Source organism: Paramisgurnus dabryanus, chromosome 1 (assembly GCF_030506205.2).
Source record: "Paramisgurnus dabryanus chromosome 1, PD_genome_1.1, whole genome shotgun sequence".
In the NCBI taxonomy this organism is placed as follows: Eukaryota; Metazoa; Chordata; class Actinopteri; order Cypriniformes; family Cobitidae; genus Paramisgurnus; species Paramisgurnus dabryanus.
The window spans coordinates 42,143,289-42,156,363 of NC_133337.1; the positions used below are offsets into that span (position 1 = coordinate 42,143,289).

Consider the following 13,075-nt stretch of genomic DNA (forward strand, 5'->3'; position numbering starts at 1 on the left):
TTTCCCCAACATTGTTCATGTGGACGTGACCTAAGACTGGTCTTTATATTCACAAAACAGCTTTTTAGGAAAATTAGTCTTTGGGCGATGTACTTAAATGTATTTAAACATAAAAAACGCACACTGTACCTTTAAGTGTCCAAATACCTTTTGGGGTCATTGCATGTATCTTCCACATCATTACTCTCATAACAAACAGTTTTTGTGTGTCTTCTTCACCCAGTTAAAACGTCTGCGAGAAGCTGAGAGCCAGTATAAACCCGTACTGGACAAGAACAGACGACTGAGCCGTAAGAATGAAGAACTGGCTCACGCGCTGAGACGCATGGAAAACAGACTGCAATTCATCACTCAGGAGAACATTGAAATGGTAATAAACTCACTGAACTTTAAAGTTATAGATACTGTCCCTGATCTTAAAGGGTACCCAGACTCTAAACACACGGTGTAATAGATTAACACTGGGATTGACTATATGAACGTAAAAATGACTCGACTCATTCGCATGCCTAGCTCACGCAAATGCCGCTAATGGAGCGTTGCAACTGGCGGAAAAATTTGCCGCGTTAACCAATCAGGAGCTTGCTCTAGTAGTGATGTGATTACAGAAAGCGAGCAGAATCGCAGATGACGCGATGACTTCGATGACTAGAATTTCATGCACGCCTTTCACGCGCAAATGAAGTGAGTAAACTCAAAATGTTCAACGGGCAAAGTAGACGCGAATTTGACACCTCAAATGCGGCTGGTGTGAACCCACGGTAACAGGATCATGTTTATATGTCAACACATTTGTTGGTCGAGCCGATAACATTAGTGTATGAAGTGCAGACTGTTATAAATGCTCATGTCTGGATGATCTCATCTGTCAACAACAGCCCAGTCACCTGACGTTAGATATTAGTTCATCTTTGCATCTTCATTTCACAGAGAGAGAAGGCCAGTACGATACGTAGGCCCAGTTCACTGAACGATCTGGATCAGAGCCAAGAGGAGAGAGAGATCGAGTTCCTGAGACTACAGGTCCTGGAACAGCAGAACATCATCGACGATCTCTCCAAGGTATCAACTCGACCGCTATCACATGTCTTCACATACACTGTAAAAAATGCCGCATTTTTGTTACAATTAATTTTTATGTTACTTTAAAACAGTTTATGCAGTGTCCTGCTGTTCTCTGATCAGTGTTTTTTCATTTTTCCAGGCGCTGGAAACAGCTGGATTTGTAAAAAGCGTGATTGTGAGTCCTTGAGAAATATTCACACTGTAATATGTGTGGGAGAGATTAACACAGTTTGGATAAAAATACATGATAATAAAGACATAGAGATTTGATGTTCAGATTTTCTCATTAATGGAGAGTTTAGTTTTGCTTCGTATGTTTTGATCTGCATTTGCTGTGTTTCAGGAGAGAGACATGCTGTTGAGATACAGGAGACAGGACAGTCTGCGCAGGAAAAAGCCATTTAGAACCTGCAGGGTTTGTATACATCATAGCTTAAATGTGTTTTTAAAGCATTTAGTTAACACAAACTAACTATAGGCAATATACACTCACCTAAAGGATTATTAGGAACACCATACTAATACGGTGTTTGACCCTTTCGCCTTCAGAACTGCTTTAATTCTACGTGGCATTGATTCAACAAGGTGTGAAAGCATTCTTTAGGATTGTTGGCCCATATTGATAGGATAGCATCTTGCAGTTGATGGAGATTTGTGGGATGCACATCCAGGGCACGAAGCTCTGTTCCACCACATCCCAAAGATGCTCTATTGGGTTGAGATCTGGTGACTGTGGGCGCCATTTTAGTACAGTGAACTCATTGTCATGTTCAAGAAACCAGTTTGAAATGATTCGAGCTTTGTGACATGGTGCATTATTCTGCTGGAAGTAGCCATCAGAGGATGGGTACATGGTGGTCATAAAGGGATGGACATGGTCAGAAACAATGCTCAGGTAGCCCGTGGCATTTAAACGATGCCCAATTGGCACTAAGGGGCCAACATTTCTAAAGAATGGCACTTGGGTGGAGATGAGTGGTACCCGGTGCTGTTGTAGCCCATCCACCTCAGGGTTGTGCGTGTTGTGGCTTCACAAATGCTTTGCTGCATACCTCGGTTGTAAAGAGCGGTTATTTCAGTCAAAGTTGCTCTTCTATCAGCTTGAATCAGTCGACCCATTCTCCTCTGACCTCTAGCATAAACATGGCATTTTCGCCCGCAAGACTGCCGCATACTGGATGTTTTTCCCTTTTCACACCACTCTTTGTAAACCCTAGAAATGGTTCTACTGGGAAAATCCCAGAAACTGAGCAGATTGTGAAATACTCAGACCGGCCCGTCTGGCACCAACAACCATGTCACGCTCAAAATTGCTTAAATCACCTTTCTTTCCTATTCTGACATTCAGTTTGGAGTTTAGGAGATTGTCTTGACCAGGACCACACCCATAAATTAATTGAAGCAACTGCCATGTGATTGGTTTGGTTAGATAATTGCATTAATGAGAAATTGAACAGGTGTTCCTAATAATCCTTTAGGTGAGTGTAGATTTTCAACATTTATTACTTTGTTATTGTTAGTTAAAGGGCACCCATTGTGCCCATTTTTATAAGATGTAATATAAGTCTCAGGTGTGCCCAAAATGCTCAAAATGATCCAAAATACTCCTATTTGGGTGGAAGCAAAAACATGCTGTTTTCGTGTCTGTGCCTTTAAATGTGAATGATCTACTGCTCCTCACTTCTTTACCAAAAGAAACAGTGAGTGCTTTCAGTTCAAATAAATCTGATACAATCTGAGACAATTATATCTCACTACAGTATTGAGATATGGCAGACAGCATACAACTCGCTGAGTGCAGAAACTATGATAATGCAGGACTGTCAGTCAGTGACTGTGGGCGGGGCTTCATCAGTGTAATGTCACATTGATAAGAGAATCAAAACCGCATGTCTTATGAGGATGCATTGGTTTAATGGCGATTCATAAATAATGAGTGGGTGGATTTCACACATTTATGTCCAAACACCTTGTAAAAGTGGATTATGTATAATAGGTGCCCTTTTTGTAAATATAGTTGTTTGTGGCAGTTCATTTTGCATTAGCTAATGTTAACAGTAACTTTTTATTCTAAAAATGTATTAATAAATGTAGTATTGATCATTGAATCACTGAATATCTCTCTCTCTCCTCTCTTTGTAGCCGGTTGTAGAGACGTTTTTTGGTTATGATGAAGAAGGTTCAATAGACTCAGACGGCTCCTCCATTTCCTATCACACAGACCGAACGCCTTGCACACCAGATGATGATCTCCTTGAAGAGGTTGGTGTGTGGGCAACCCCATCTGTCCTTAATTTAAATGCTTTAATAAATATATTTTTGAGGGGATGTCTTTAGGTCCTCATAATGTTGGAGATCGAATGTGTCTATAAGCTGTAAAGCTGTGGTCTCTGTGAACTCAGGGAATGCTTAAAGAAGAGACTGAACTTCGCTTTCGTCAGCTCACGATGGAGTATCAGGCTCTTCAGAGGGCGTACGCGCTCCTTCAAGAGCAGGTCGGAGGAACATTTGATGCGGAAAAGGAGGTCAAGGTAAAAAAAATTGTTATCCCGAGTCACAATGCGTTATATCTACATTCAAATTAACTTTATGGTTCGTCTGTTTTAGACTCGAGAGCAGCTGCAGGCTGAAATGATCCAGTATCAGACCAGAATAGCAGATCTCGAGTGTGTTTTGAGTCAACAAGGACAGGTAAAATATTACTACACTGAAAAAAATGAATCATTGAATTTAATCGATTTTTTTAAGGTAAGTGGTTGCAATTAATTTATTTAAGCTACATTTAAACAAAAAAGATTAGTAAAGTAAAGTAAAATATAAAACTTTTGTTTAAATGTAGCTTAAATAAATTGATTGCAACCACTTACCTTAAAAAAATTGATTAAATTCAATGATTCATTTTTTTCAGTGTAGCTGCTAAATCCAGTTGTACGCCTATACTGAAACATCTCATTTAGCAACATGTGCTACAGTATTTTAATATTGCACAGTAATATCTATTAACACTAGATTGATTGTTCATATTTTTGACACTTCAGGATATGAAATGGATTGAGGAGAAACAAGCTTTGTACAAACGCAACCAAGAGCTTGTAGAAAAGGTGAGTTCACCTGATATTAACCGATTAAATTATAACTTTGATCATTATGTTTGATCAACTGTTATTCATGTTTTGCGTGTTCACCATATTTAGCAGGAGTTTTTAAATGCTATTGTAGACTGTATTTATTTCTGTTAATAAAAAACTTGTATGTGGTTAGACGTCATGCATGCTTTAACATTGCTTTTATTATAAAACAATAACATTTAGCTGAATTCTTCAAATCCTAAAGGCGATAAATTTCAATGAGGATTCTGTTTTAAGCACTAATTTAATGCATTTATTTTGTTTACAGCTTAAAAATATGGAGACAGAAGAAACGCGCTTGAAAAATGAAATTCAGGACGCAAAAGACCAAAATGAACTCTTGGAGTTCAGAATTCTTGAACTTGAAGTGAGTTTAAAGCCTCCCTCGCTCCAATATTAATCATTACTGTACCAATATATCTTTATATGGATTTAGATGTTTGGAGCAGACGAAATTTCAATGATGAATCATATTTGACGGAGCAATTTTGTTCCAGGTCTACTTGCTCTCTTGTGACATGTTATAAATTATTATGGCTTTAAATGAATGAAGCCAGATCATTGAGTTTGTCGTCTAATGTTATGCCTTAGTTTCCTTATGGTGTGTATGATTTATAATGATGTTTTTTCGTCACCAGGAAAGAGAGAGAAGATCTCCTGCCATAAACTTCAAGAACATTCATTTCGCGGAGGGCACGAGTCCCTTGCAAATCTACTGTGATTCAGAGGGAGTCTCTGTGAGTTGTGACAACATGCCCCGTTTCTCCGTATGCACACATACATTGAAAGATATCATTGTTACACTTAATAATAAGGTTGCATTCGATCCAGCTTATTTGTATGAAAAGAACTGCACAGAAACAAACAATATTTATAAAAAGCAATAATAATAGGCACCTCGTAAAATACGTATGAGATTGCATTGAATAACATTAGTTGATGCATTAAGTATAATAACAATGAATAATATATTTTACAGCATTTTTTGATCTTATTGTTAGAAGGGGTGTTCATAAGACTGACTAACACGTGACGTGAAGGAGATTTTATGCACGTTTATGACAACTGTCATTTAGTGTCTTTTGTTCGATTATGTTATTTTTAATGCAAAGATGACATTGTTTGGGATGTCTTTGTTAGACATAAACCAATACATCATAACTTGATCATTAACATGACTTAGCAGAATAATTATCAAACTTAAGAAACTACCTAGCTTTATGGGTTAAAATTACATAATATTCATAATATATATTAAATATCATAAAGTGTTAATACTTTGTCGGATAGTTTTATAACAGCATCATGAATATTTTTCTTGACCTCAACTACAGTGGAACAAATTGAACTTGTCATTAAAATGTCAATAAGTGTTAATACTAAACAGAACATTGAATTAATTTATTTAATTTATTTAACTGTTTTTGCACTGATAAGGTCCCAAGGCTGCATGGCTTAACCCATTATTGTACTGTTTTAATTCAATTTTAGATGATTTGGTCTCCAAATGCAATAAAATTTAATTTTAACAATTTTAATTATTATTATTATTATTATTATTATAATTGGATAATTGATTTTATGTATAACACCTAGAGGAAAACCTGGAGGAAAAAACATTATGAATTATTATTATTTTTTTTTTGTTTTTTTATTGAATTATTGATTTTACTTGTTAAACACATGGAGGAAACATACCACTGTAGTTGAAGTCAAGAAAAATATTATTGACACTGTTATAAAACTATTTGACAGAGTATTAACACTTAATGACATTTTAATGAAAAATTCAATTTGTATCACTGGTTAAAAGTGGTCAGTTATGTTGAATTGTCATGACAAGTTATTATGTATTGGTTTATGTCAAGTTGTCATAACAAAGACATCTCAAACAATGTCATTTTTGCATTAAACTAAACAAATGACACTTAATGACAATTGTCATAACTGTGCATAAAGTCTCATTCATGTTCATATGTCTTATGAACACCCCTTCAAATAAAGTGTTATTAACAATTGCAATTGTTTACTGTTTGTTAATGTTAGTTCATTGTGCATTAACTTATGTTATAACCATGTTTAGATTCATAAGATACATTTAAAAAATGTATTTTATTAAGCAAAAATGTATTAAAAGTCCTCAGTAAAAGTCTTTTTGACATTACAGGACATTGTGATCACAGAGCTCATGAAGAAACTTGATATTCTGGGGGATAACGCCGTAAGTGTATGTTCATTTCATATGTAAATGTGTGTGTTGAATCACCCCTGTGTGTGTTTGACATGCATGTGTGTCTGTGTCCCTGACATCTCTCCTTTCATTGGATAACACACAGAATTTGACCAATGAGGAGCAAGTGGTGGTCATTCATGCCAGAACGGTATTAACCTTAGCAGAAAAGGTAAGAGTTGTGTCTTTTATTTTTAATTCCTTTCATTTGAATTTCTTTTGCATTGTTTTATTAACCATTTGATGAATGTTGTATTCAGTGGTTAGAGCAAATTGAGGTCACCAAATCAGCATTACAGCAGAAAATGTTGGACATTGAAAATGAAAAGGTACATTTCTGTAACCGTATATTGGTTTTGTATTGTTGGATGAGAGTGATTATAATTTGTGGATTTCAATTCCAGGATCTCTTCTGCAAACAGAAGGGATATTTAGATGAGGAATTAGACTACAGAAAACAGTCTCTGGATCAGGCACATAAGGTAAATACAGTATACTGGCCTTTTTTTAAAGGTTTTAAAGAACACAAATAAAGCCACAATATGCAGATTTTTTATCACTAGAGGTCACTATTAGACAATAACATAAATGATATGGAATTTGCTAATCATGTTCACAGATGAGGTAAAGAATTAATGTTTTATTGCCTGTCTGTTTGATCACTTTATTTAATGAATTAGCTCCAAGGCACAAAAGCTGCGTGTTAGTTGCTGTATAAGGGGCGATTCACATTTCACGTCTTTTGCTATTTCAAATGTAGGCGCGTGGATGCTTGCTCATAATGGAAGCGGTGCAACACACTAGTTTTTTCCAGGCGCATTGAGTTAAACACATCTCAACTTTTCAGAATGCCGCGAGCGCACCGCAGGTCATGGGACAAGAACCAACCGACGGTCGCGTTTTCTGCACGTTTTTTGATGCGAAATGTGAACCGCCGCTAACAACCACTTTTGCATTTGTCCACTCGTGTTGCCATAGTTTCGACAACCGGAAACTGAGGATAGTGTGGATATTAAAGCTCACATTCTTTCTTTTTGAAGCTTTGATTGTGTTTACAGTGCGCAATATAACATGTGTACATGTTTCACGTGTTAAAAAACGCGGTATTTTTTACATAATTTACTTATCTGCATGCCGCTGTTTTCACTGTTCTCAAAACGGGCTGATGTCTTTCTTGTTCTATAAAGTCCCTTCTTCAGAATTACGTATCAAGTTCTCATTGTGTAGCTTGTTTAGTGTGTTGTGATTTAATATCAGCTTAGCTTGTCGTTAGCTTAGCTGGCGACTGACGTATTCCTGTGGGCGGAGGTTAGTCAAAAACTGTTCTAGTGACGTCATTAATGCAGGAAGTAGAGGGCTGTAGTCCAAACCGGCCGTTCGTTGTATATCAACTAACTAGTGGGATCAGAAAGAACGTAACCTTTAAGTCCTACAAGGACGACAATGACAAGGGAGACGAGGGATGAGCCATTATTTAAAATAGGAATTCCCTGGATTTACAAATCCTTGGGAACTTTTAGGATAATGTCAGCAATCCTTGATTCTGAATGGTCAATCGCTGTGTTTTATTCACGATAAAACACGGCTATGACTGGTTAACGGTTCTATTTATCACTGCGCCTTAGCAACACTCTTAGCAACCACACGTATCAGTTTGAGAACGGTTTGTTGTTTTTATTTGAGCTTTCATGCATATTACACATTGGAACGTTGCTGTTGTTCACGGTCGAGGACTATTTTTTTTCTAGCGGAAGGAATGCTTTTGTTGATTTAACTTCATGAAAGTTGCACTAATACATTTTTTCTGGTATATTGTGTGGTAACTGTTTAATAAAAGCAATAAGGTACTCGAGGCAAGTGCTGTATCATGAATAAGTAACGGCTAAAAAGGCCGTTGTTAGGCACACTGAAAAAAAATGATTAATTGAATTTAATCTATTTTTTTAAGGTAAATGATTGCAATCAATTTATTTAAGCTACATTTAAACAAAAAAGATTAGTAACGTAAAACAAAATATAAAACTTTTGTTTAAATGTAGCTTAAATAAATTGATTGCAACCACTTACCTTAAAGCAACACTATGTAGTTTTCATGTAAAAATGACTTAAAGCTCCCCCATGTGGTTGAAAAGCGCAACAGTGCCTGGTATCAGACACTCTTCTGCAGGCAGGGGGAGGGGCGGGGCTGTGTTTCCTACCCTCCACCGCCACTTTCAGAGTGTGCTTGTAGCAGCTAGGAGGTTGCTCAGGTTGCAGCAACTGTACAATTTGTCCAGTTAAAAGTTGTTCTATCACTGAAATAATTTTAGAGACATTATTTAAAGGTAAAAAAACTACATAGTGTTGCTTTAAAAAAATGTATTAAATTCAATTAATCATTTTTTTCAGTGCACGACACGAAACTGAGTGCTTGCAACCCCTATAGCCGTACTTATTTACGATACAGCACTTGCCTCGATTACCTTATTTCTTACGTATATCAGATAGATTGAATTAGCATTACATTTTAATGGCTTTTTAACATTATATAAATATATTCAACCAAAATATTGATTTTGTTAAAATTAAAAATGCTTTTATGTGCATGTACTTTGGGCATTAGATGGGAAGGTTGCATTGAAAGTTTAGCATTTCGAATTTGAATAATTAAATCCTAAATGTTGCCTAAAATTACAGAGAAATACATCAGTATCGCATTTTATTGGCCTGATGTAAAATAGAAGAAATACGTTTTAACAGTCTGTTCATTTTATATTAAAATTAAAACTTTTCAAAAACACAGTATTCCGATGGGTCATGGAATTTCTGGAATATTATGGAATTCTATAAGTCTGTTCCAGACATTGGAAGTGAGGGAATTTTGTATATTTTTTTTCCACATCATGGAATATCAGGGATTTTGTTTGTCGCTTTAAATTTTAGTTTGCACTTATCAAAATTTAATCCGCTTTTTAAATTGTGACAAGGAATCCCCTTTCCGGGTCCACTGATTTCAAGTGAGACTACAATTTAAACAGCTGTTTATTGCCATTGTTTATTCATTTCACGCATTTAAGCTATTTTTTATAAACTCAGTCAGTGTACACTACATTATCAGGCTTACGGCATATCAGACGGGTTATGAAAATTACGATTTTAGTCGTTGAAAGTCAGGTTAAATTCAGAGAATTTGACATTTGGCTAAAAGTGGGAACCCTGAATACAATATTGTGCAAAAGTCTTAGGTCACCACCAGCTTTGTTGTTTTAGTAAACGTTTAATGACCATCCATATTTTTATTAAGATACAAACACAAAAATACAGGGTATATGTACTGTACACAAAATGTAAACCCCCGAATTGTCATACAAAAAGTCTGTTTAGTGTTGCTGTTTACCTCTCTTTGCACTAAACACACCTTGTACCCTTTTGAGCAGACTGAAATCCTGAAGTCATTAGATTAGAATTAGAAACACTTTTGCTCGGTAATATAAATCATTAAATCTCTCTGCAGGCATCCAGTGATCTACAATGAAGTACATTTCTATTGTCTTGTGCCCCCTGGTGGTCAATGTTTGTTATTATTGGCACACACCCCTCTCTGTTTCTCTCTCAGCGTATCCTTGAGTTGGAGGCGATGCTGTTTGATGCTTTGCAGCGAGAGGAAGGGGGCAGGAAGGTGTCTGAGCTGCTGAGCGAGCAGGACCGTGATTCGCTGAGGGAAGCTGTCAGTCAGTGGAAGAGGCAGGTCCTCAGCGAATTACGAGAGAGGGATTCTCAGATACTCAGAGAACGGATGGAGCTGCTGCAACATGCTCAAGCGGTACCCGGCCGTGTATTACACTGTATCAACGAGAGAGATCTTTATCATGTTTCATTTAAAGGGCACCTATTATGACCTTTTTACAAGATAAAGATGTAATATAAGTCATATGTGATTGTGTCTGTGAAGTTTCAGCTCAAAATACGCCACAGATCATTTGTTATACAGTAGCATATCCAAAATGCCCTTATTTGAGTGGAAGCAAAAACGTGCCGCTTTAATGTCTGTACCTTTAAATGCAAATGAGCTACAGCTCCTCACTTCCTTACAAACAGACAGTGAGCGATTTTGGTTAAAATAGATCTGGTTAATGCATGCTGAGATAAAAGTATCTAGTGGACAGAGTACAACTCGCTAAGGGTAAAAACTATAGTCATTCAGGACTGTAAGTGGGCGGGGCTTTATCAATGTGACCTCACATTGACAAGATAATCAAAACGGCATAGACTGCTTTGGTTTAATTTGGATTAAAAAACAAGGAGCAGGTGGATTTTTTTAATCATAGGGTGGTTGCCTTCAAAAGTGGATTTTGCATAATAGGTGTTCTTTTTAAAAAGGGAGAATTAATGATGTGTTCAATATTTAAAATAAATGTCTTGTAATCCTGCTTAAACAATTCATGACTTGCTCAACCTCCAAAAAGACTTTTCCTTCTTTCTGTGATAATGTCACCCATCTATCTTATATTTTAACCAATCAGTATCCGACGGATGAAATCACCCTACATACTATCCCACTAGACAAGTATGATTATTCCTAATATTTCTGATCCTAAGTATTAAAAGTTGATGCTTAATGTATCTGTTTGTGCTACACACATGAGCAAACATTTAGCAACAACCCAAAAAATCCTTGAAATCATCTAGCATCACCCTTGCGACCTAAAACCACTTTGAATTCCTTAGCAACAGCATAGCAACAGGCATCCCTAGCATCATGGTGACTTGTAAATGTTTGTACAGTATATTGCTTGTTAACGATGTGTTTTTCTTCTCTATAGAGGATTAAAGAGTTGGAGGAGTGGATAGAAACACAAAAACGACAGATAAAAGAACTCGAAGAAAAGGTAAACGCACACAACATTTATCTGTTCTTTTTATTTTGAATCAAGGTCAGCACGACCGTCTTCACCTCTATTATCTCTGTCTAAATGATGATTTGTTCTCTTCCCCTTTGTTTCGTTGTCTTGTTTTTTTTCCACGTTCAGTTTTTATTTTTATTTTTGTTTTTTTCTTTAGCTTTTATTCTTTGGTCGTAGCTCCTCAAGCGAGCAGGAAGTGATGAAACGTGGCACAGTGGATCGCGGTAATGCATGACAACATCATGCACTAGACTAGATGCTACAACCTACATGAAAATGTGGAAGTTTCTTTTCAAACAAAAAATACCGTGGTATACCAGTTTTTTTTATAATTGTAGCAATTAGAATCAAGAAATGATAAACAGGTCCATGGTATTTTCTACAAAATAATTGTGAAGAAATATGAAATCATCTTACACTGTCAAAAACTCTTTAGGTGCAAAAGTTTATTTTTTTTTTAACCCAGTGACAGCTTTTGACAATTTTTTCTGACAGTGCACAGTGCAGAGGCGCAAAAAACAATGTTTTCTCAAAAAGCAAATTTTTTTTGAAAATTTAATGAATTTTATGACTGCTATAAAGTTCAAATTAAAATCAAAATCTATGACACTATGCAACATGTTTACCATATACACGTACCACGGTATTCACATAGTGCTCCAATAATACCATAGTACGACCACAGTACACTACTACATGTCCAAAACATTATGGTATTGCCATTGTATATGTCCAAAACTGTACTACCACAGTAATATTAATAGCTGATTATAATGTTATTTTGTGCAGGTCCTGGATCTCATGTGTTCTGTCTTCTGTAGCAGAGGAATGGTCACCGATTTTGGGGAGACTTTGAATCGTTCATGTCAAATCTACACTGGCCACCTGTTGATCTACGGCTAATAGATTATGGTGCTCTCTCTATCTTGTGGACTCAAATTGTTTTTATCCTTTTAAACTTTGCTTCCTGTGACCTCTTGCGTGTGGAATTTAAGGACTCTTAAATTGAAACGCTCTCCTTTCCCTGCTAAGCAGGTGGTGCTGGAGGCTGCTTCCCTTTGGAAGCCTATGGGACGAGAGGTGTTACGTTGAAACCCTTCCCCTTACTGTTTACACGCACTTTGCTTTGGTTCCTGGTGGTACGTTTGGCAATGGCGTGGTGGCGCTAAACCCCTCCTGTGCATTGTTTAGAAATGTGATGAAAAGTAAGTCTTGGAATTAAAACATTTTATTTTGTAATGTACAGGAGCAGCGTTTCAAAATAAATTTCTCAGAGGAATATGGAAAATATGTAAGGACGTTTGTGGGTCTCTTTCTGTTGACTGAAAAAACACCACAGGGAATTCTGGGTAAAGTGGTCACATGAACGTTTTGTATGAATTGTGTACATCTCTGGTGAACAGATACACTCACCTAAAGGATTATTAGGAACACCATACTAATACTGTGTTTTACCCCCTTTCGCCTTCAGAACTGCCGTAATTATACGTGGCATTGATTTAACAAGGTTCTGAAAACATTTTTTAGAAATGTTGGCCCATATTGATAGGATAGCATCTTGGAGTTGATGGAGATTTGTGGAAATGCACATTCAGGGCACGAAGATCCCATTCCACCACATCCCAAAGATGCTCTATTGGGTTGAGATCTGGTGACTGTGGGGGCCATTTTACTACAGTGAATTCATTGTCATGTTCAAGGAACCAATTTGAAATTATTTGAGCTTTGTGACATGGTGCATTATCCTGCTGGAAGTAACCATAGAGGAT

The 13,075-nt window shown here is 36.7% G+C and overlaps 1 protein-coding gene across 16 annotated transcripts in view; it reads left to right on the plus strand.

The window, feature by feature from the left end:
- jakmip3 (Janus kinase and microtubule interacting protein 3) overlaps nt 1-12,597 on the plus strand; it is a 64,725-nt gene extending 52,128 nt beyond the window's left edge. For 5 of the 16 annotated variants that reach the window (XM_065262416.2, XM_065262417.2, XM_073815031.1 and 2 more), the window contains 18 exons: nt 224-370; nt 931-1,062; nt 1,205-1,240; nt 1,409-1,480; nt 3,208-3,327; nt 3,468-3,596; nt 3,673-3,756; nt 4,104-4,166; nt 4,462-4,560; nt 4,832-4,930; nt 6,361-6,420; nt 6,530-6,595; nt 6,684-6,752; nt 6,828-6,905; nt 10,019-10,225; nt 11,226-11,291; nt 11,464-11,530; nt 12,096-12,597. In XM_065262416.2, coding sequence (XP_065118488.2) covers nt 224-370; nt 931-1,062; nt 1,205-1,240; nt 1,409-1,480; nt 3,208-3,327; nt 3,468-3,596; nt 3,673-3,756; nt 4,104-4,166; nt 4,462-4,560; nt 4,832-4,930; nt 6,361-6,420; nt 6,530-6,595; nt 6,684-6,752; nt 6,828-6,905; nt 10,019-10,225; nt 11,226-11,291; nt 11,464-11,530; nt 12,096-12,127 — 1,626 coding nt within the window. In that variant the 3' untranslated portion in view covers nt 12,128-12,597. Of the gene's footprint in view, nt 1-223; nt 371-930; nt 1,063-1,204; nt 1,241-1,408; nt 1,481-3,207; nt 3,328-3,467; nt 3,597-3,672; nt 3,757-4,103; nt 4,167-4,461; nt 4,561-4,831; nt 4,931-6,360; nt 6,421-6,529; nt 6,596-6,683; nt 6,753-6,827; nt 6,906-10,018; nt 10,226-11,225; nt 11,292-11,432; nt 11,531-12,095 lie in introns of all 16 variants that reach the window. The other 11 variants (XM_065262420.2, XM_073815037.1, XM_065262425.2 and 8 more) reach the window with 3 other exon arrangements.
- The last annotated feature ends 478 nt before the right edge of the window (nt 12,598-13,075 follow it).